At 41.3% G+C, this 19,993-nt stretch overlaps 1 protein-coding gene across 2 annotated transcripts in view; it reads left to right on the top strand.

The window, feature by feature from the left end:
• slc6a2 (solute carrier family 6 member 2) overlaps positions 1 to 8,439 on the top strand; it is a 134,510-nt gene extending 126,071 nt beyond the window's left edge. For both annotated transcript variants that reach the window (XM_059992812.1, XM_059992811.1), the window contains 3 exons: positions 1,130 to 1,297; positions 3,351 to 3,422; positions 3,538 to 8,439. In XM_059992812.1, the coding sequence (XP_059848795.1) occupies positions 1,130 to 1,297; positions 3,351 to 3,422; positions 3,538 to 3,561 (264 nt within the window). In that variant the 3' untranslated portion in view covers positions 3,562 to 8,439. The remainder of the gene's footprint in view (positions 1 to 1,129; positions 1,298 to 3,350; positions 3,423 to 3,537) is intronic.
• The last annotated feature ends 11,554 nt before the right edge of the window (positions 8,440 to 19,993 follow it).

Below are 19,993 nucleotides of genomic sequence, written 5' to 3'. Positions count from 1 at the left end.
AGTTTTGTCCTTTATTTCCTTGGACCCTCTGCACAAAGTCTTCATGTCCTCTGCCTCCAATCAGTCTGAGCTTCATGCCACGTCCTTTGTTATAATTAGCTAATTAGTTGTGATTTCTGATGTGTATATCCTTTTCCCTTGTCCCATAAAGTACTGCTCACAGCTCACTCTCCAGATGTCTCTCTAATTAGTCCCCTACTTTGTGCAGATCTTTCCTGCCTCCCTCTACCTGAACCATTGCACCCAGCTTTCCTGCTTCATCTGTTCCACTCCATTAGCTCCGACAATCTCCCAGTCAGCTGAATGAGAAGCAGAGCCAGCCCACTGCACCGCTAGTGTCTGATTCGTTCCCACAGCGAGTTCAGGGCCATTTCTGTGCACGCTCACAGAATCTGCTTGTTTTCATTATCAGATTCCATCACTGCCTCAGCTCACCTGCTGCTGAAACCTCCACTTGCCCCTTTGTTGTGTCAGGACTTTGTTATTCAAGAGCACATCCAGCTGCCTTTCCTCATTCTGCCCTCCATCACCTTGTCAACCGCAAAAAGTCTGCCCTTGCTCTGAGTCTCAGAAGCTCCCGTTCTTATATCACTTCCAAGTTCTCACCGCCTCAGTCCTCAAAAAAGAAAGACATGCACATTTCTACAGTCCCAGCTTTTTAAGCATCCTTGACTTTAATCTTTCTACTTTCTATCTTGCTGAAACACAGACTATCAGTTCTCAAGCTCTAGAAATCACTCTGTTCATCTCATCATCTCTGCTACTTGGCATAAAGTGCCCCACGAAGGACCTCAAGTCTTTTTGCTGTCGTAAAAGTGCTAAGCAAATGTAAATTGTTGTTATGCACTGATATTTATGTTCCTGCTGCATTCGACTGTCTATTTTCACACTGCATGTTGATTAATGGAAGAAAGTTGCAGCTTCTCAGGATATTAAATCAATGCCAAGAATTTTACTATATTATATTTGTATGTGGAATGATGGATCATTATTCAGCACTGGTTTTGAAATTACTTAAGAGATTTTCCATTCTTTTAATTAAACTTCAAATGTATTCTTACAGCTTTTTTACTCACCTTCTTGGGAGTATTTAATCCTGCAAATAATTGCATGCTTTTCTGTCTTTCAGTTTGTAGTAATTGTCAGTATTGTGAAGTTCAAGCCTCTAACTTATGATGAATATATATTTCCAATCTGGGCAAATGTTGTCGGATGGGGAATAGCATTGTCTTCAATGTCGTTGGTGCCAATCTACGCAATCTACAAGATCTTCACTGTACGTGGCACTTTAAAAGAGGCAAGTTTTGGAATATCTTCATCATTTTAATAAATTCACAGCTATAAAGATCTGAAATCTGGTCGCAATACAGTTAGTGAAATGTCATTACAGCCGCAGCAACCCGGGTTCTATTCCCCCACTGTCTGTAAGGAGTTTGTACGTTCTCTCTCTGGCCATGTGGGTTTCCTCCGGCTGCTCCAGTTTCCTCCCATGTTCCAAAGATGTGCGGGATACTACTTGGTCACATGGGTGTAATTGGGCAGCATGTTGGTCTGGAAGGGCCTGTTACAATGTGCTATCTCTGAATAAAAACAAATAAAGAGAAAGGTATACTTTGTCAGGAAACCATAGACAAGTTTATATGTTATGCGTGTGTGTAACTAGATCCAAGTACTTCAGGATTTAAATTAGACAAACTCAAATTAAGTACTTTGAGGTTTTCTGCCTGTTGAATTTTAAAAAGGGCATGGACTGCTTTGCTGGCCGCCTTCTGCTGCAGATTCATACTTTAGGGAAACTGGACCATGCAGGGGAAAAGACACGCATTCATAGGGGGGAATATACCAACTCAACACAGATAGCACGGGGACAGTGAGCTGTGCCACTGAACCACACAGGGTGTGATCACTTTCTTCTGCAGACGGCTCGGGTCATGTCACTGTTCAAAATGATCTACATCGTACTGTGATCAAATAAGTCAAATGTACTTCTAAAGCACGGGGCAGAGTAGGAGCAACCGACTAACAAAAAAAAAGAGAAGTTTGGAAAGTATGAAAGACACAAAAGACTGCAAATGCTGGAATCTGGAGCAAAGATTACTTTTCATGAGGTCACTAACGTGGACTTCAAAAGAGAAAGGTGGGTTGGAGCATGTGTGGGCCTGAAAGGGTGATGGCCTAGCGTAACATGGATGGTGAACTCGGAGAAGGACATTGCGAAAAGGCAACCAACTCAGAAACGTGCAACAGTTAATAGCTGCAGAGGCTGGAAGTGGACAGGAAAGGGAGGAGGTGCTGTTGAGAAGGCAGCACACCCGGTGGGGAGTACAAACAGGCTGAGGAAGGTGTGAGTGAACCGTGTGTAGAGCACTGAGGTGACAGGCGGCAGGGGGAAGTGCAGAGGCCCCAGGCTGATCCAGAGTGGAGGCTGGCCCAGCGGGGAAGAACTTGAGTGAACCTGAAACGGCAAAGAGCAAAGAAACACATGTGGACCAGGAAGGGAGAAAGCAGAGCAGAGCTCGTGTGGACCTGAAAGGCAGACAGCAAGTGGAACTCCGGTAGACCTGAAAGGGTAACAGCTCTGCAGACCATGTAGGGTGAGCCAGGAGCAAGCACAACTAAGCCAGCAGTACGAGGCAGCAATCAGCAACAGGGTGATTGGAAATGAATCGGGTGGAAGAGGAAAGCAGAAAACGACGTGGATTAGTGTGGATGGATAGAAGATCAGCAGAGGCCTAGTGGGTCAAAGGACTTGTTTCTGCTCTGTATAACACTATAAATGACTTGACGACAGCTGCCAAGATAAATTGCTACACTTTATAATTGTACACTAATGATAATAAATAAAGACATTAATATAACATACCAAGATCCAGACCCATTCAATCGTTTTTATTTGTACACTTGAAAACTTTACAGCCAGAGAATCCAAAGCAATACCCTTAGAGAAATGTTAGCTAGGCTGTGCCCAACATAGTTTGTGGAGAAGCACTGCTTGGCATAAGTGATAATGTATTTTGCTGTTCAACACCTGCACTGTGTAACATAGAAAGGTAGAATGCAATGGAAGTTAGATCTCAATTTCCCACTCTGTCTCTGTATAGGTGAAGGTACAACATACTGTATATGAAAGTTGTTGTTATTTGAGATGATTAGCTTTTTTAAGGTCCCATGACTGGTATTATTGAGGATTCATATTTCTGGTAAACGCTTAAAACCTCTTAACTGAAAGCAAGTTTGTATATAAAACGAACAAGAATAGGGCAAAGCAGTATCAGTGGAAAAAGTAGTAGAAAAATTTTAGACAGTAACTTTACCAATAATCATAATAATTGCTCTGTTTTTTCCTGTAGAGAATAGCTTACTGCATCACCCCTGAAAATGAACATTATCTTGTGGAACAAGGAAAAGTGCAGCAGTTTAAGGTAAGTGAAACAGTCTTTGTCAAATCCATTAAAATGCTGTATTTTGACAATGTCAAGAACCAAGTGAACGTTATGACTGCTTAACAAATTTAATTGTCATATTATCACTTCACAGCTGAAGCACTGGCTTGCAATATGAAAGCTTTGAAAACAGCGACCACGCAGTCTGAGGTGCAATGGAAATAATAACTTCCTGGGTTTTGCAAGCTTTTTCAATTAATGTTTCAGAAATGTCAGATTCCATTACAAGCCAAGTTCAGTGCCATTACTGTCATGTTATAATGGGCTGGCTGAGCACAGGATTATTTATTTTGTGACCTTTTTCATGCATGGACTATTACAAATTTACATGAACATTGTTCTCCTCTGTCCATTAACTTAACCGAATGCCATTGGTTCATTCAAGTACAGTAGTCATGTTTCCAACAGCAAACTAATTTACAGTTTGTTCTGTATTGGTATAATTGTAAACCTTAAACTTCAACGAACTTTGTCCAGCTGTGTTAGATTTTAGCCTTAAATGTCTAAAACTACTGCCTCTATTTTCACTCTGATCATTATATGTGAGTGTAATTTCCTTCATTCATAATCCTTTGTTTGGCAAAGTCCACTGCCAGAATAGTTTTCAAAGATCTGTGTCTCACTTATGTTATGTAGAAGCTTACACAATTAGAAGCAGAGTCCTTGAGTCAAAGAGCATATCAGCACAGAAACAGGCACGTCAGACCATTTAGTCTATGTCAAACGGGTTTCTGGACCTTAACCCTCCATATGCCTCCATTCCATGTACTTTTCCATACTTCTCTTAAATACTGCAATTGAACCTGCATCCATCACTTCCGCTGGCAACTTAACCCTCTTATTTCCGAATAATGATGTAAATCCTATGAATCCACCTGTTCAACCAGATTGAAGACTTCCATGTCTTAACGCTGTGTTATCCTTATACCAGTTTAACATGTTCTTTGTGTACATTAAATTCTGTTTTGAAATGCAACACCAACTGCTTTGCAAGAGCATATAGACAAAGGTAAGACAGTTAAAAATATTTTCCTTATGGAATGTAATGGCAGCACATTCATGAGAAGTGAGCTTTCACTATGAATTTGGTAGGTTTAGTCAAAGCTCAAGATAACCTATTTCAAATCGGTAGATGAGCATTAAGGCATGAAATACAATCATTCAACACCAGAAGGAAATACAAGTCTCACTTCACCTGTTTTTGAAAGGTGATTTCTACATTTATCACATGCATTAGGTTAAGGGCATGAAAAACATTTAGTGAAAGGTGCTCAGTCAGTGATGTACTGTTTCTCAGTCACAAATTGTGCCTAAAGAACAACACTAGTGATCATCATTTTCTCTGAACAGAACTGGGCATTAACAATCCATGCAAGAGCAATCTTTCCTGTTGACAGTTGTAATCCAAGCAATTTGCTTATTTTTATTTCAGTTTCAGTCTGCAAGTTTATGCAGTTCAAGTTACTGCCAGCACATCAGGGTTTTCCAAGCATCTTTCCGGTCAAAATCTTTTTAACTTAAAATGGAATATAGACAAAGGGATTTTCTGTCTGTCTTAGTTCTGACTTGCCTTTGTTAATAACATCCAGTGAAAAATGAAGCAGCAGAAGAGAACAAGACCATTCGTTGTTGCAATGTGGGAAGAATGTATTTCCTGTTCTTCACAGAACAGTGAAGGCAAAGAGGGGAAGGTCTAAAATCATCAGGGCAGGGTGATTTCTGGAAACATCTGGCCAAACTACAACATCAAACAGAGGGGTGGAAACTGTGTAGTTAACCAAAACAGTTTTAGAGAGAGGGACCAACCATTATCACTCTTCAAATTTCAACCTGTTTCTGAAGTACTGTCTCACTTGTAACATTTAGGAGGCAGCAGTCATTTGTACACAGCAGTTCCTGAAGATAACAATGTAAAAATGTCAAGGCCATCTGTTTGCTGGCTTTGATTAAGGGATAAATGTTGGCCAAGAAAATAGTGATAACTTTTACAATGACTTAAATACTGTGCAGATGGTATTTCTTGTCCAAATACTTATATATTCGGTCTCTTAGAATACATTCTAATAATTACCTACTACTGATGTCACGTTCACCAGCCTACAATTTTGCAGCTTATTCTTAGACCCTTGCTTAAACAGCGGAATAACATTAGCTATCCTCCAATCCTCCAGTACCTCATTCAGGGCTAAGGATGCCTTAAATATCTCTGATAGGACCTCTACAATTTCTGCCACGAGGTCCAATACAACACACGTAAAATGCTGGAGGAACTCAGCAGGCCAGGCAGTTTCTATGAAGCCAAGTAAATAGTTGAGGACTACCAGTCGACTGTCAACTGTTCACTCTTTCCCACAGATGCTGCCTAACCTGCTGACTTCCTCCAGCATTTTGTGTGTGTTGCTTTGGATTTTCAGCATCTGCAGATTTTCTTGTGTTTCCTATAGACCATCTAAATCCCTGGGGATTTATCCACCCTAAATTACCTCATGACAGTGAACACCTCCTCCCCTGTAATCTGTATATGGTCCATAACCTCACTGCTGTTTTGCCTCACTTCAGTACACTCTATGTCTGTCTCCAGAATTAAAAAAATCCATTTAAGATCTCCCCCATCTCTTTTGGCTCCATGTGTAAATGACCTCTCTGATCTTCAAGAAGACCAATTTTGTCCTTTGCTATCCTTTTGCTCGGAATATCTGTGTAGAAGCCCTTGGCATTCCCTTCACCTTGTCTGCTAGAGCAACCTCATGCCTTCCTTCAGCCCGCCTGATTTCCTTGTTAAGTGTTCTTTTGTATTTCTTATACTGCTCAAGCACCTCATTTGTTCTTTCTTGCCTACACCTGTCATGTAACCTTAACAGGACCTTAATGTCTATCAAAAACAAGGTTCCCCTTACTTGTTATCCTTGCCTTTTATTCCGACAGAAACATGCAAAATTTGTACTCTCAAAATTTCACCTTTGAAGTTATTCCACACTAAGCACACTTCTGCCAAAAAGCAACCTGTCCCATTCCACACTTGCCAGATCCATTCTGATACCAAAATTGGCCATTCTCTAATTTAAAATTTCAACCTGAGGACCAGACCTATCCTTTTCCATAATTATCTTGAAACTAATGGCATTATGATCACTCGATGCAAAGCGTTGCCCTACACAAATTACTGTCACCTGTCTTGTCTCATTCCCTAATAGGAGATTTAATACCACACTCTCTCTAGTTAAGACATCAATATATTGATGAAGGAAACTTTCCTGAACATATTTAACAAACTCTATCTCATCAAGCCCTTTTGTAGTATGGGAGTCCCAGTCAATTAATGAAACGTTAATCACCTGCTATCACAATCTAATGTTTCTTGCAACAGTCTACAAACTCTGCACAAATTTGCTCCTCTAAGTCCCACTGATTATTGGGTAGTTTATAAAATAATTCCATTCACATGGTCTACCCTTTATTATTCCACATATCCACCCACATAGCTTCAATAGATGAGCTCTCCAGTGTGTCCTATCTTAGCACTGACATGCTATTTTCCCTGACTAGTAAGTCTACAGCTCCCCTTTTAAATCCTTCCACTCAATCACATGTAAAACAATAGAACCCTGAGACACTGAGCTGCCAGTCCTGCCCCTCCTGCAACCAAGGCTCACTAATGGCTACAATGCCGTAATTCCACGTGCTGATCCATGTCCTAAGCTCATCTACCTTTCCTACAATAATCTTTTCATTGAAGTATACAGAACTCAGAAAATTAGTCCTACCATGCTCAACCTTTTGAATCCTGACTTTGTATGTAGGCTTAACAATATCTCTCCTCACAACCACTCCACTATCTGTACTGACACTCTGGTTCCCATCCCCCTGCAGTTCTAGTTTAACCACCCCCCATGCAGCACTAGCAAACCTTCAGGTCATCTCCCATTTTGTCAATATGCTCAGAAATTGAGAAATTTTCTCAAGTTCAGAAGGCCCTTCCCCTCTGAATCTCAGCTGTAACCTTGATGGAAATCATGCACCAGAATTTCCTTCAAATGTACGTAAATTAAAAACTCACTGCTTGCATTATCAACATCAGTATGTATAAAACGCAGAACTTTACAGCACAGTAGAGGTCCTTTGACCCACAATGTTGTGGGTGCAAATTCCCTACTGTATTCCTGCAACCAATACTATGGCATAAGTGGACTTCATTGGTTGCAAAGGGAATGGATGCCCTGAAAAGGATGTTTAAGAATAGTTTGATGTTAAATGTTAAAATTGCATGTTTGTCACATATTTAATATATCTCATATATCCATACTTTAAAAATGGTGTGTTGGTTTTGACGTAGTGTACGTTAGAATAAATGTCTTGAATTAGATCTGGGAAATGACATCAGAGGCTAAAGTGAAGGTGAACACTTCAACAGAACTAGGGTTCTTCCACATCTCACTTACTCAGTAATATTAAATGGGTTATTAGCTTTCTTCCTGCCCACCTAAAAATGCCTAAACCACATTTGCAGAGCAGCAACTGATTTTATGAAAGCACTTTAATTATCAGTAACTTTCCATACTTAAGTAATGGAAATGCTCATTATGAATTTAATCTTTAGCCCATGAGATATTCTTAACTGATGCATTTTGTTCTTTTCTTTCGTTCCAAACGTTGTCTTTTAAATCATTACAAAGAAATTCCTGTCAGCAAAATATTTTCCAAAGCAGTCTGATGACCAAAAAGCCAGATTTATGGTTTTGATGTATTCTTCTTCAATTTATGTATATTTTTAAAAATCTTTGGTTTATTGAGGTTAAATTATCATTGAAATAATTCCCATTAAGATCTTTTTAAACATTTTATAGATATATGTTTCTAAACTGTATTCAGCTGTATGATGTTTCAAAATATTAAAAATATGTTAATCTACCTGTATCAAAGTTTCAGTGTACTTTTTTAAAAAGATTATTCTGTCTGTGTTACGTTTTCATATGTTAAATAAACAACTGTATTTATCAAAAAGTGTTTATAAAATGTGCTTGTAAAATCAATATTTTAATGTACTGTTACTTTTAAATTTGTTTTGTGCTTTGTGTAAATATGAGCTGTTTAGAGCTGTATTATACAGAATTACAAAATATTAAAATATTGTGTATATTAAAAATTACTGTTTTAAGTTGATAGTTTCCTCTAAAATGTAGTAAAATATGCACACTGTAATAAAGTATATGCTCTTATATGGATATCAGTCTTCAATTCTTAGATAAGGCTCAAGAATTTCATATACTTTAACTTTCGTGAAAATCTCACCCATTTAAGATGCTTACAATACTGGGTTGAAGATTTGGTGTACATCCTTCCAGGAAGCACTATTAGCTGCAGAAAGTTCACAATCTTTATTTTCCTCATGGGTAATTAGAATATGTACTCTGGCCTCCTGTATCTATTAAAGTGGCTGCTGAATGTGTGTCTGTGGTCTTCTGCTGCTGTAGCCCATTCACTTCAAGGTTCAATATGCTACATGTTCTGAGATACTCTTCTGCACACCTCTGTTATAATGTGTGGTTATTTGAGTTGTTGTCGCTTTCTCGTCAGCTTGAAGCAGACTGACCATTCTTTTATTACCTCTCTCATTAACAAGGCTTTTTTAACCACAGAACTGCCACTTACTGGATTTTTTTTTTGTTTTTCACACCATTTTCTGTAAACCCTAGCGCTTGTTGTGCTTGAAAATCCCAGAGATTAGCAGTTTCTGAGATACTCAAACCACCCCATCTGGCACCAACAATCATTCTATTGTCACAGTCACTTAGCTCACATTTCTCCCCCTGTTCTGGTGTTTGGTTTCAACAACAACTAAATCTCTTGACCATGTCTGCATTCTTTTATGCAATTATTTGCAGCCACATGACTGGCTGATTAGATATTTGCATTAATGAGGAGGTGTACCTATTAAAATGGCCACTGAGTGTATTTACTTCAGTTTCGGTAGCTTGTTAAAATCATGGTGCCAGTATCACACAAGACAATAAGACAAGAGTTTGGTTTGACCATTTTCACTGTCGCTAAAACATGGAAGTGAAATCACAATAATCACCCAATTAAGAAGAATCAAAACAAAGAAGTAAATTCAGCAATCCAATAACACAATTTATTGTTAGAGGCTATTGCACAGAGAAAGCAAACAGCGGTGAATGCTGGAAACGGGGAATAAAAACAGAAAATAACAGAAACATCAGCAAGTCAGGCAGTATCTGTAAAGAGAAAGTCATCAATCATTGATTAAAGTCATAGAAAAGAACACCACAGAAACAGGCCCATCTAGCCAGTGTCAAGCCACTTAAACTGCCTATTCCCATTGACGTACATTAAAACAATAGCCCCCAAAACCCCTACCATCCATGTACCTATCTAAACTTCCCTGAAATTTTCAAATCGAGCTGGCCGCTGGCAGTGCATTCCAAAACTCTCATGACTCTCTGAGTTAAGAAGTCTCCCCTCTTGTTCCCCTTAAACTTCTCCCCTTTCACCCTCAACCCATAACTGCTAGTTCTACTCTCATGCAGCCTCAGTGGAAAAAGGCCTGCTTGCACTTACCCTATCCATACCCCTCATAATTTTGTATGCCTCTATCAAATCTCCTCTCAATATTCTACATTCCAAGGAATAAAGTCCTAAACTATTCAATCTTTCCCTATAACTCAGGTGCTCCAGACCTGGCAACATCCTTGTAAATTTTCTCTGTACTTTTTCAACCCCATTTATATCTTTCCTGCATGTAGTTGACCAAAAATGCACACAATACTCCAAATTAGGCCTCATCAATCTTATACAACTTCAATGTCCCATCTCCTGTACTCAATACTTTGATTTATAAAGGCCAATGTGCCAAAAGCTTTCTTTACAAACCCATCAACCTGTGACACCACTTTCAATGAATTACGTACCTGTATTCCCAGATCCCTTTGTTCTACCACACACCTCAGTGCCCTACCATTCATTGTGTAAGACCTACCCTGGTTGGTCCTACCAAAGTGTAACACCTCACGCTTGTCTGCATTAAGTTCCATCTGCCATTTTTCAGCCCATTTGTCCAGCTTCTCCAGATCCTCTGAGCTCTAGTGGTATTCCTTGCTGTCCATTGCACTCCCGGTCTTGCTGGCATCCACATATTTCCTGATCCAGTTAACCACATTATCATCCACATCGTTGATATAGATGACAAACAACAATGGACCCAGCGCAGATCCCTGCAGCACTCCACTAGTTACAGACCTCCAGTTAGAGAGGCAACCACCTACTACCACCCCCTGGTGTTGTTTCGTACCCTTGAACTCTATGTCATAAGAGTGGGATCCTGGGAAGAATGCCTAACATTGTAATTGGGTAACAGTCACAAGGGGCTGGTGGTCTGTAACTAGAATAAACCTTTTTCTGTAGAGGTGGTGTTGGGGCTTCTTTACTTCCCCTACTAGACTAAGGGCTTCTCGGTCCTTCTATGCTTAGTTGCGTTCTGCGTCATCTGTAATCTTGAAGCGACTGCGATCGGACATTCTTTCATAGTGTGCGACAAAACAGCATCAATGCCATAAGGGACGCGTCGCATGGCAGTCTGACGGGCAGAGATGGGTCATAATGAGTGAGCAGTGCATTTGATGTTATTAGTCTCTTTGTTTCTTTTGAATGCTCTTTCACATCTTTCTGACCAACCACATGTCTGCAACCGTGCGTTCAATGGATGCAGCCCTGTAGCAATGTTTGGGAGAAACTGGTGGTAGTAGTTTACAAGGCCCAAGTATGACCTGAGTTGTGACAAATTTGCTAGTTTGGGTGTCTGTAGCACTGCTTCAATCTTCTCTTGTGACTTGTCAGTGACATGTCCACAATACAAGATTTCATTCCAGAAATATCATCTTCTGCTGAACAAATAAGACTAGAAGACATAGGAGCAGAATTAGGCCCATCGAGTCCGCCCCACCACTCAACCAAGGCAGATCTTTTCTTTTCCCCCTCCTCAGCCCCACTCCCTAGCCTTCTCCCTATAACCTTTGATGCCGTGTTCAATCAAGAACCCATCAATCTCTGCCTTAAGTACACCCAACGACCTGATACAACCAAACACATAAATAAACTTTGAGAATCCACCTCTTCCCAACATTAAGCTGTCCTGCCTCCAGGAAAAGTCATGGCAAATTTCCAGTTGTTAATGGTGCTTCTGTTCAATTCGTGATCCAACAACTGTCTTTAACTCTCCATCCTTAATTACTGTATAGAAATGGACCTGTACCTTAATATGTTTGGACAAACATGCTTTGTCTGTTGTTTTAACAAAGGACTTAATCATTTCATAAATATGGCTTGCATCCAGCAATTCTCTGTCAGTGCATCTCTTTTCATTTGCTACAGTCATGTACCTAGCAATTCCATCATCTCTTTGTTTGCTGCCTTAGGCTGATCTCATGTTTAAAGTGAAATATCACAGCATTCCTTACTACCTGATTATAGCTTTGGAATATGTCTAGCAATGTGAAGCATTTGGGTTGATTGAGAGTGAAAAGTACTTGTACTTGTGTCCATTCATTCAGGGGAGATATGCAAATAGTGAATCAAATAGGATATTGTTCAATAACTTGCAGGCAGACATGCACATGTAGTTATTGCATTTAAACTAATAATAAAATCACATTCTGAGGATTGTGTCTCTAGACCTGGGGAGTGGTGAATGGGGATCACAAAATAAAATTATCATTCAAGATTTGCCTTTGTATTTCTGTGTTTAGATTGGGGAGGAAAAGGTGCAGGTTGGGGCAAATCATAAACACAACAGATTTTGCAACGTACACAAAATGCTCAGCAGGTCAGGCAGCATTTATGGAATGGTATAAATAGTCTACATTTCAGGCCAAGGTCCTGATATCGGTGCAGGTTGGGAAATGGCAGGAGAGTAGCTGTTAAAAATGAAAAATGCAACATACAGTGCCTTGAAAAAGTATTCAACCTCCAACCCTTTGTTTACACATGTAAGTATTACAACTAGGGATTTTGATCAGCTTAACTGAGAATTTTTATTTGCGAATCACATGCTCCTTTTTTTCACAATAGAGACCAAAAACAGGGAAAATTGTAAAGCATGAGAAACTAAAATTTCAAAAACTGAAATGTCAGCAGTTCAAAAGTATTCATCCCCTGTTGCTCAGTACTTAGTGAACCACCTCTCACAGCTATTACAGCCAGTAATCTTTTTGGATAAGTCTCTATCAGCTTTGCACAGTGTGATGGAACAAGTTTTGTCTATTCCTCCTTGCAAAATTGCTCAAGTTGTGCAGGTCAGTTGGGGAGCAACAGTGGATGGCAGTCGTGAGGTCTTCCCAGAGATGTTCGATTGGGTTAATGCCAGGACTCTGACTGGGCCACTCAAGAACGTTAATTTTCTTCATATGAAGCCACTCCATGGTTGTTCTGGCAATGCAGGTCGATGTCCTGCTGAAAGACTAATTTCCTCCCCAGATTAAGCTTTCTGGCAGAAGCTAGCAGGTTTTTATCCAGGATCTCCATGTATTTAGCAGCATTCATCTTCCCATCAGTCCTGACCAGATTTCCAGTCCCTGCTGTTGAAAAGCATCTGCATAGCATGATGCTACCTTCACCATACTTTACAGTAGGGATGTGTTACCTGGCTGATGTGCAGTATTGGATCTACACCACACGTACCACTCAGTGTTCAGCCCAAGAAGCTCCACAGGTCCTTCTTCCACATCTTTACAGTATCTTCTAAGTGACATGCTTCAAAACCCTTATGGGCAAATATATGCTTAATTTTTAGCCTGGGCTTCTTCCTTGCCACTCTTCCATTTTGTATAAGGCCTTAGAGATTGGGCAGGCTTGACCCTCATCTCCAGTTGCAGCCAAGTAATTCCGAAGCTCACTCAGAGTGACGGTTAGTGTCACAGTAGTCTCTCTTCTGGGGACCACTCTTCTCCGGCTGTAGTTTTTCACAAATAAAATGTAACAACTCATTAACTGAACACCAAAAACAGCACACAAAGCCTGCTGAAAGGCCTTTACGTAATTACATCATCACGTCAGACCAACCTCTTAAAGTGAAATCCCAAATCAATGCCCGTGGTTGTGAATTATGCATATTTCCACCAGTTATGTTACCATACACAGTCCCCTCCCCCCCCAGAATTCCTTAAAACCGGCATTTTGGGCCTGTCTAGAGCTTGGACGAGCCATTTGACTTGGGTCTTATGTTCCACGAGTGGATGAACAGCAGGTAACTGGCTCATCCAGAGGTGTACTGACATGGTCATGTCGTGACACCAGAAGCATGATAGCGGAATCTTCCAAATTTAGGTGGGCCGGATCTATCAAAATATGTTGAGGTTTACCTTCCTTATCTATGATAAAAATCTTTTCTCCCCTTTCCAAAGTATGGAACGGACCACCATAAGGGTGCCTAAAGGGATGTTGGTGCGCATCATGGTGGACGAAGGCAAATGAGACAGAACGTAGGTCAACAGAGACACAAGAGTGCTGTATGCCATGATGGGAGGTAGGAATAGGTGAAAAGGATTTGAATTTACTGAGGAGGGTGAAACGCAGTCATGAGGCCAGCCAGGCAGACATAATGTAAGGAATACAATCACTTGGCACTCATAACGGCTGTCCATGTACCAACTCAGCTGCAGATGGCTGCAGGTCCTATTTTGAACCTGTTCTGAGCCCAGCAAGGCCCCTGGGAGGCGATCATGCCAAAACTCATCGGTCAGGGAAGGCTTCAGAGCAGTCTTTAAGGAGCGGTGAAACTGCTGGCATAGACCACTGTGGTGTGATGGAACCTAACGCCAGGGCCATCGCAGCTCGGAGGTCTGATATGAATTGGGGGCCGCAGTCAGATGAAATATCAGATGGAGTGCTAAACCGAGCAACCAAGGTGCTGATGAATGCCCGAGCCATGGCTGCAGCCGTCATCGATGCGAAGGGGATGTCACCTGGCCCCTTGGTGGTATGGTCCACCTGGGTAAGCAGGTGTGTGAAACTGAGGGCAGGGGTGATGAGCACTAACACGGTCCATGTTGACATGTCAGACCGTTGCTCAGGAACCGTAAAAGCTGCCAGGGGAACTTGGACATGACAGTCAATTTATGCCTGCTGGCACTCCACACAGGCTGCCCTCCCTTTCGGAGGCGGTGCCTCACAAACGTTAGAGCCTTCCAGCCCGGATGTGAGAGGCCACGTATGGAGTTAAAAACACTCCGCCTCCAGTTTGCAGGCACCATGGGGCGAGGGTGACCAGCTGAGACATCACACACGAGAGGAACCCCAGCTTCCCCAAACGTAATGTCAGCCAAATGCTGGCCCATGTCAGCTGTTCAGTAAGCCTGGGTCAGTAACTTGGCCAGCTGCCATGCCGGAATAGTCCAACCCCTATGTGTACGGCCTCAATGTCTAGTGGTGAGAGGCAAAGCATTAATTTCCTCTTGATAGGTTGCCTATCAGTTGTGAACTCCGATAAGTACGCCACTTGACATTGCTACCATGCAGACCAAGTGGCTGATACTTTGGCCATTGTGTGCACGAGGGTTTTGTGGTCAATGAGCGCTATGAAATGGTGAGCCTCTAGAAGAAAACAAAAATGACGAATAACCAGATTGGGATCGAGAGTTTCACTATCAAATACGCTGTCCTTCCTTTCGGGGGAACGGAGCTGGTGGCCGAAGAAGGTGAGTGGTTGCCACATGCCTCCAATCAACTGCTCGTGCACCGCACCTGCAGCATAGGCTGAGGCATCACCGTGTGGAATGTGAAAAGTGTGCGGAGATACGATTGGGATTTCGAGGCACTGGTGACAAGTATGTCATCCAGGTAAACAAAAAGAAAATCTAAATCTTATAGTGCAGAGTCGATCAGCCTTTGAAAAGTCTGTGCTGCATTTTCCAGCCCAATTAGCATGTGCAGAAACTCAAAGAGGCCAAATGGGATTATCACAGCTGTTTTGGGAATGTCCCCCAAGCACACAAGTACCTGTAACTAAATTGACTCTGGAAAAAATTAACTTTCCAGCTAAACATGTTGAAAAGTTATGGATGTGTAGGACTGGCAAACTATTGGGGGTGGTGACCCCGTTAAGCATCAGTAATTGCCACATGGACAGCAATGACCAAATGAAGGGCAAAGCTCAGTGGCAGTTCAACAGGCATGCAGTGTTGGCAAACTCGGCCTTTGCAGTTGCCAGCTTTTCTGTGTCCCGTCTGTGTGCACAGGCATGGACCGGTGAGCCAGTTGTGGAAATGTGGTGCTTGACCCCATGTTTTGTGACTGGATTGGAGGATGTGGGCTTGCTGAGGATTGGGAATTTGCCCACCAATCGAGTAAACTCAGATGCGGTGGTGCATGCACTTGACAGAGTTGTTGTGGAGAACTTACTGGGGGAGCAGGGTAACGACCCTAAGTCCTTGACATCCATGAGCTGGCAGTCCTTAAGGTCGATGAACAGTCCTTAGATACACAGGAAATCTTCACCGAGCTGAATTCTAGTCACTTAGCTAGGTCAAAGTCCCATGTGTAATATTGCCCACTGAAAAAGAGAATCACCCATCATGTCCTGAATGTCTGGATCCTGCTGGGATTGGTGGCATCCTGTGAGGTTTCATCACTCTTTGCCTTCTTATCCATTGGTGAAGCTGGCAGCACACTCACCTGAGCACTGAGTCACACAGGAAGCATCACCCTGAAAGGCTGTCCATAATGAGCACTAGATGAACCTGACAGCTGCAACCCCCTGGTGTTCACAGACTCCTGACGTGCTGGCATGTTGAAGTTGCAAGGTCACCGGCACTTCCTAGTGTTTGTACCAAAGCGAGCATAGTAAAAACACAGACCCGGTGTCATCTGTTTCACAGCTGTGGGTGTCCTTTTGTTGGGGGCCTTGCTAACCAAGCTTATTGAGTTCATGAAAGGAGGAGGAATTATGCACCACTGCCTAGCTGGGTGTAGACTATCAGTTATTTACATGAAGTTCCTATTGTCCTTCACGGGTGTGTTAGCGAGGGCTATGTGAACTTGATCAATCATTTGCTGCATGAAGAGTTCTTTAAAAATAAAACAAAGATAATGATTTCCCAGCAGTGACAGTGTGTATTCCGTTATCTCCAATGGCTTGGTGTCACCGAGGACCGGTTTGGTGTGCTCAGGCTCAGGTCGTCCAAAAGTCTGTAAAAGGTGAGTTTTCAGCAATCGATATTTATCAGGTTCATGCAGGTGTTCTAGTGGACTCACCACTGTTGTGGAATTGTAACACTACCACTTAGAAATAATTGGTGTTGTCGGTGGTGATTTCTTCTTGTACAAACCAAGCAACAGCATTTTGCTCCCAAAACTCCAGCAGTTTCAAAGTGACTGCATTGGCTGACGTGTTCAAAAATTCTATCAGCCTGCATGGTGACATCGTTTCGAGGGGTGGCCTGACGTAGCAGTGTGATTTCAGATTGTTTCCACCTTTTCATGAACTGTTCCAAGGGATGTTCAGTGCCTTTGAGATGGTCTTGTATCCTTCTCCAGATTTGTGTTCCTTTATTATCAATTTCCTGACTTCTTGTCTGTTGTTTTGATTTTGATTTGGTCTGTTAAAAATTGACTATACTGTTGGACCTTACAGAGAGGGAGGTATGAATTCTTATGAATTCATTAAATACTCTTACTAGGAAATGATTATCACAGTAGAGCCCAACTTTAAATACATGGACGGAAATTACAATGGACATTTACAAAATGGAGAAGATAACAGCATCTGTTAATCATAAGCTGGAACATTTTGATTCATACTGGGGAAAAATGGTTTAACTACATGATGCCTCATAGGCCTGATTTTATTCTCACAAATCAATGAATCTGTTGTAAAAGAAAGATTACTCCCTACTTGTACATAGTTCTTTCCTTTTGCTTGTTTTTTCTTTCCACTCTTTTCTATAAGTGTATACCTCAGATAAATACTTTGTGGAGAATTATGATATATATGTACAATGTCTGAAATACATCTTATGGAAATATTTGTTTGATGATGAACTTCAATAAAAAAATAAATTACAAAAAAAAATTAGATGATCCTCCTATTTTCTATTATATTAACTGTAAGTTAATATACAGTACTGCACCAGAGAAAAGTTAATATGGTATTCACAAACAGGATGAATACATTTTTGGACTATAATTTTGTTTTTTAATTTTTAGTAAATTGTTGACAGGTTTCGGAATCATTCTTTGGATTTGACATATGTGCTTTTATAGATTAGCTCAAAAATGCCCTGTCTGAATATATTTTAAATGTAGAAAGTGAGGCAGTAAGATATGAAAATAGTTTGGAGGGCTGGATACATTTCTAAGGCACTGTAGGCATGAGATTCTACTGATGCTGAAAAATCAGAGCAACACACACAAAACCCAACAGGTCAAGCAGTACCTATAGAAGGGAATAAACAATGGACATTTCTTTTATGATATAATTTGAATTGTTTCCCATTGTCAGTAAAGTTTAAAGGCTACTTTTCAAAAGGCTCTGTAAACCTTACAGAAAAGGGAGGGGGTGGATGTGAAATTGGGTATATCTGCAGTATGTCTGGCAATCTCACAGAACTGAGGATTGCTCCCCCTGAGCCTGCAATCAAATCTCATGACTGCCACCAACTAACACCACTCCTTCCCTAAGCCCATCTAAAATACCTACCAATTACAAGTCAGCAGTTTCTTCCTCCTGGTTCATTCTGGAACCACAATAGGCTTCAGCTGTTCACCTGACAGCCAGCGGGTGTGAAATGACAATAAAATGATAACGAGGTCTTCTGGTCAAATGCCTTCCTAGGGTCAGCAGGTCTCACCTACAATCCGGCTCTCTTCCCAACTTGCATAAATATTTCAGCTAGTAGATCTGCCCTTCATTCGTTTTGCACTCCCTCTTCAGTCTAATGTGCGGTAGATGGAGATACTCCGCTAGATATGGACAAGGCTTTGCTAATGAGGCAATATTGCCTTGAAAGTGCTGTCCGGTTAGTAAGACTGATTGAATATATAACTCATCCATAGTGTGGTGATAAGCAGAATGCTGGAAAGAACATAAATTATCCAAGAAGGGGATCTAGATTGGAAGACAATTGTTTGCCGATTGCTAACAATTTGCTACTGTTGCTTTTTTAAAACCTGTCAGGGAGAAAAATTGAAATTACTTTCCTTGTTTCAGGCATTTTTAACAAATTTCCTCCTTTCTCAACCTAATTCTCCCCAGTCGTCCCTCAAGGTTAAATCTGATGATTTGTTTTAAATAAATTATCTCTCTCTATAATGGAAGTCTGAGGATTCATTTCACCCCGTTATTGCCAGTGCCTGATTTTCAGAGGTAACAGCTGTTGAGTTGAAAGCTGAGAACATTGCCAAGGCAGCCCCCACCCTCCAACCACCCCCTGCTCAGCCAGTCACACTCCTCCAGGTGCAAGTCACGGTCCTAACGTCAGCCCTCCAACTCTGAATCACAGGGGTGAGTGTTGGTGCATTTGCTCCACATGTTGCTTCTAGCCCACAGTAGCCTGGACAGCAGTTTGGATGGCATGGAAACTGCTGATGATGTGGGTGGTATGGAAGGCTGCTTTAACTCATGTTGGATATACAGTGGAGCTAGGAAGTTGGTGAACCCTGTAGAAATTTCTCTATTTCTGCATAAGTATGACCTAAAATGTAATCACATTTTCACGCAAGTCTGAAAACTAGATAAAGAGAACCCAATTAGATACATAACACTAAAAACATTATACTTGCTCATTTATTTACTGAGAAAAATTATCTAACATCACATGTGATTAGTGGAGCACCGTGGGGTCCATCGTTGTTTGTCATTTATAGCAATAATCTGGGTGATAACACAGATCGGGAAATACGCGGATGACACCAAGTTTGGGGTTTCAGTGGACAGCAAGGAAGACTATCATGGCTTGGCAAAGGGATCTGGATGAGCTGGAAAAATGGGCTGAAAATGGAACTTTGTGGAGACAAGTGTGAGATGTTGCACTTCTGTAGGTCTTACACAGTGAACGGTAGAGGAATGCCGTAGCACGAAGGGAACAAAGAATACAGGTCCTGTAAAGTGGCATTACAGGTAGATAGGGTTGTAGTAAAGTTTTTGGCACATTGGCCTTCACGAATCAAAGTATTGAGTCTGGAGGTGGGATGTTAGGTTGAAGTTATACAAGACGTTAGTGAGGCCTAGTTTGGAGTATTATGTGCAGTTCTGGTCACCCACCTACTGGAAAGATGTAGGTAAGGTTGAAAATTGACAAGAATGTTGCCAGTATTGGAGGATCTGAGTTAAAAGAAAAGATTGAACAGGTTAGGACTGCAGATGGTTAAGGGAGGGGAGATTTGATAGAGGTATACAAAATTATGAGGGCTATTAATAGTGTAAATGCAAGCATTTTTTTCACTGAGGTTGGAAGGAACTACATCTACAGGTCATGGGTTAAGGTGAAAAGTTTAAGGGGAACATGAGGGGAAGCTTCTACACTCAGACAGCTGTGAGATGGAAT

The sequence above is a fragment of the Hypanus sabinus genome, chromosome 17 (assembly GCF_030144855.1).
Source record: "Hypanus sabinus isolate sHypSab1 chromosome 17, sHypSab1.hap1, whole genome shotgun sequence".
NCBI classification, from domain to species: domain Eukaryota; kingdom Metazoa; phylum Chordata; class Chondrichthyes; order Myliobatiformes; family Dasyatidae; genus Hypanus; species Hypanus sabinus.
Note: the sequence above shows the minus strand (reverse complement) of the source record. Positions and strands in the feature narration are given on the sequence as shown.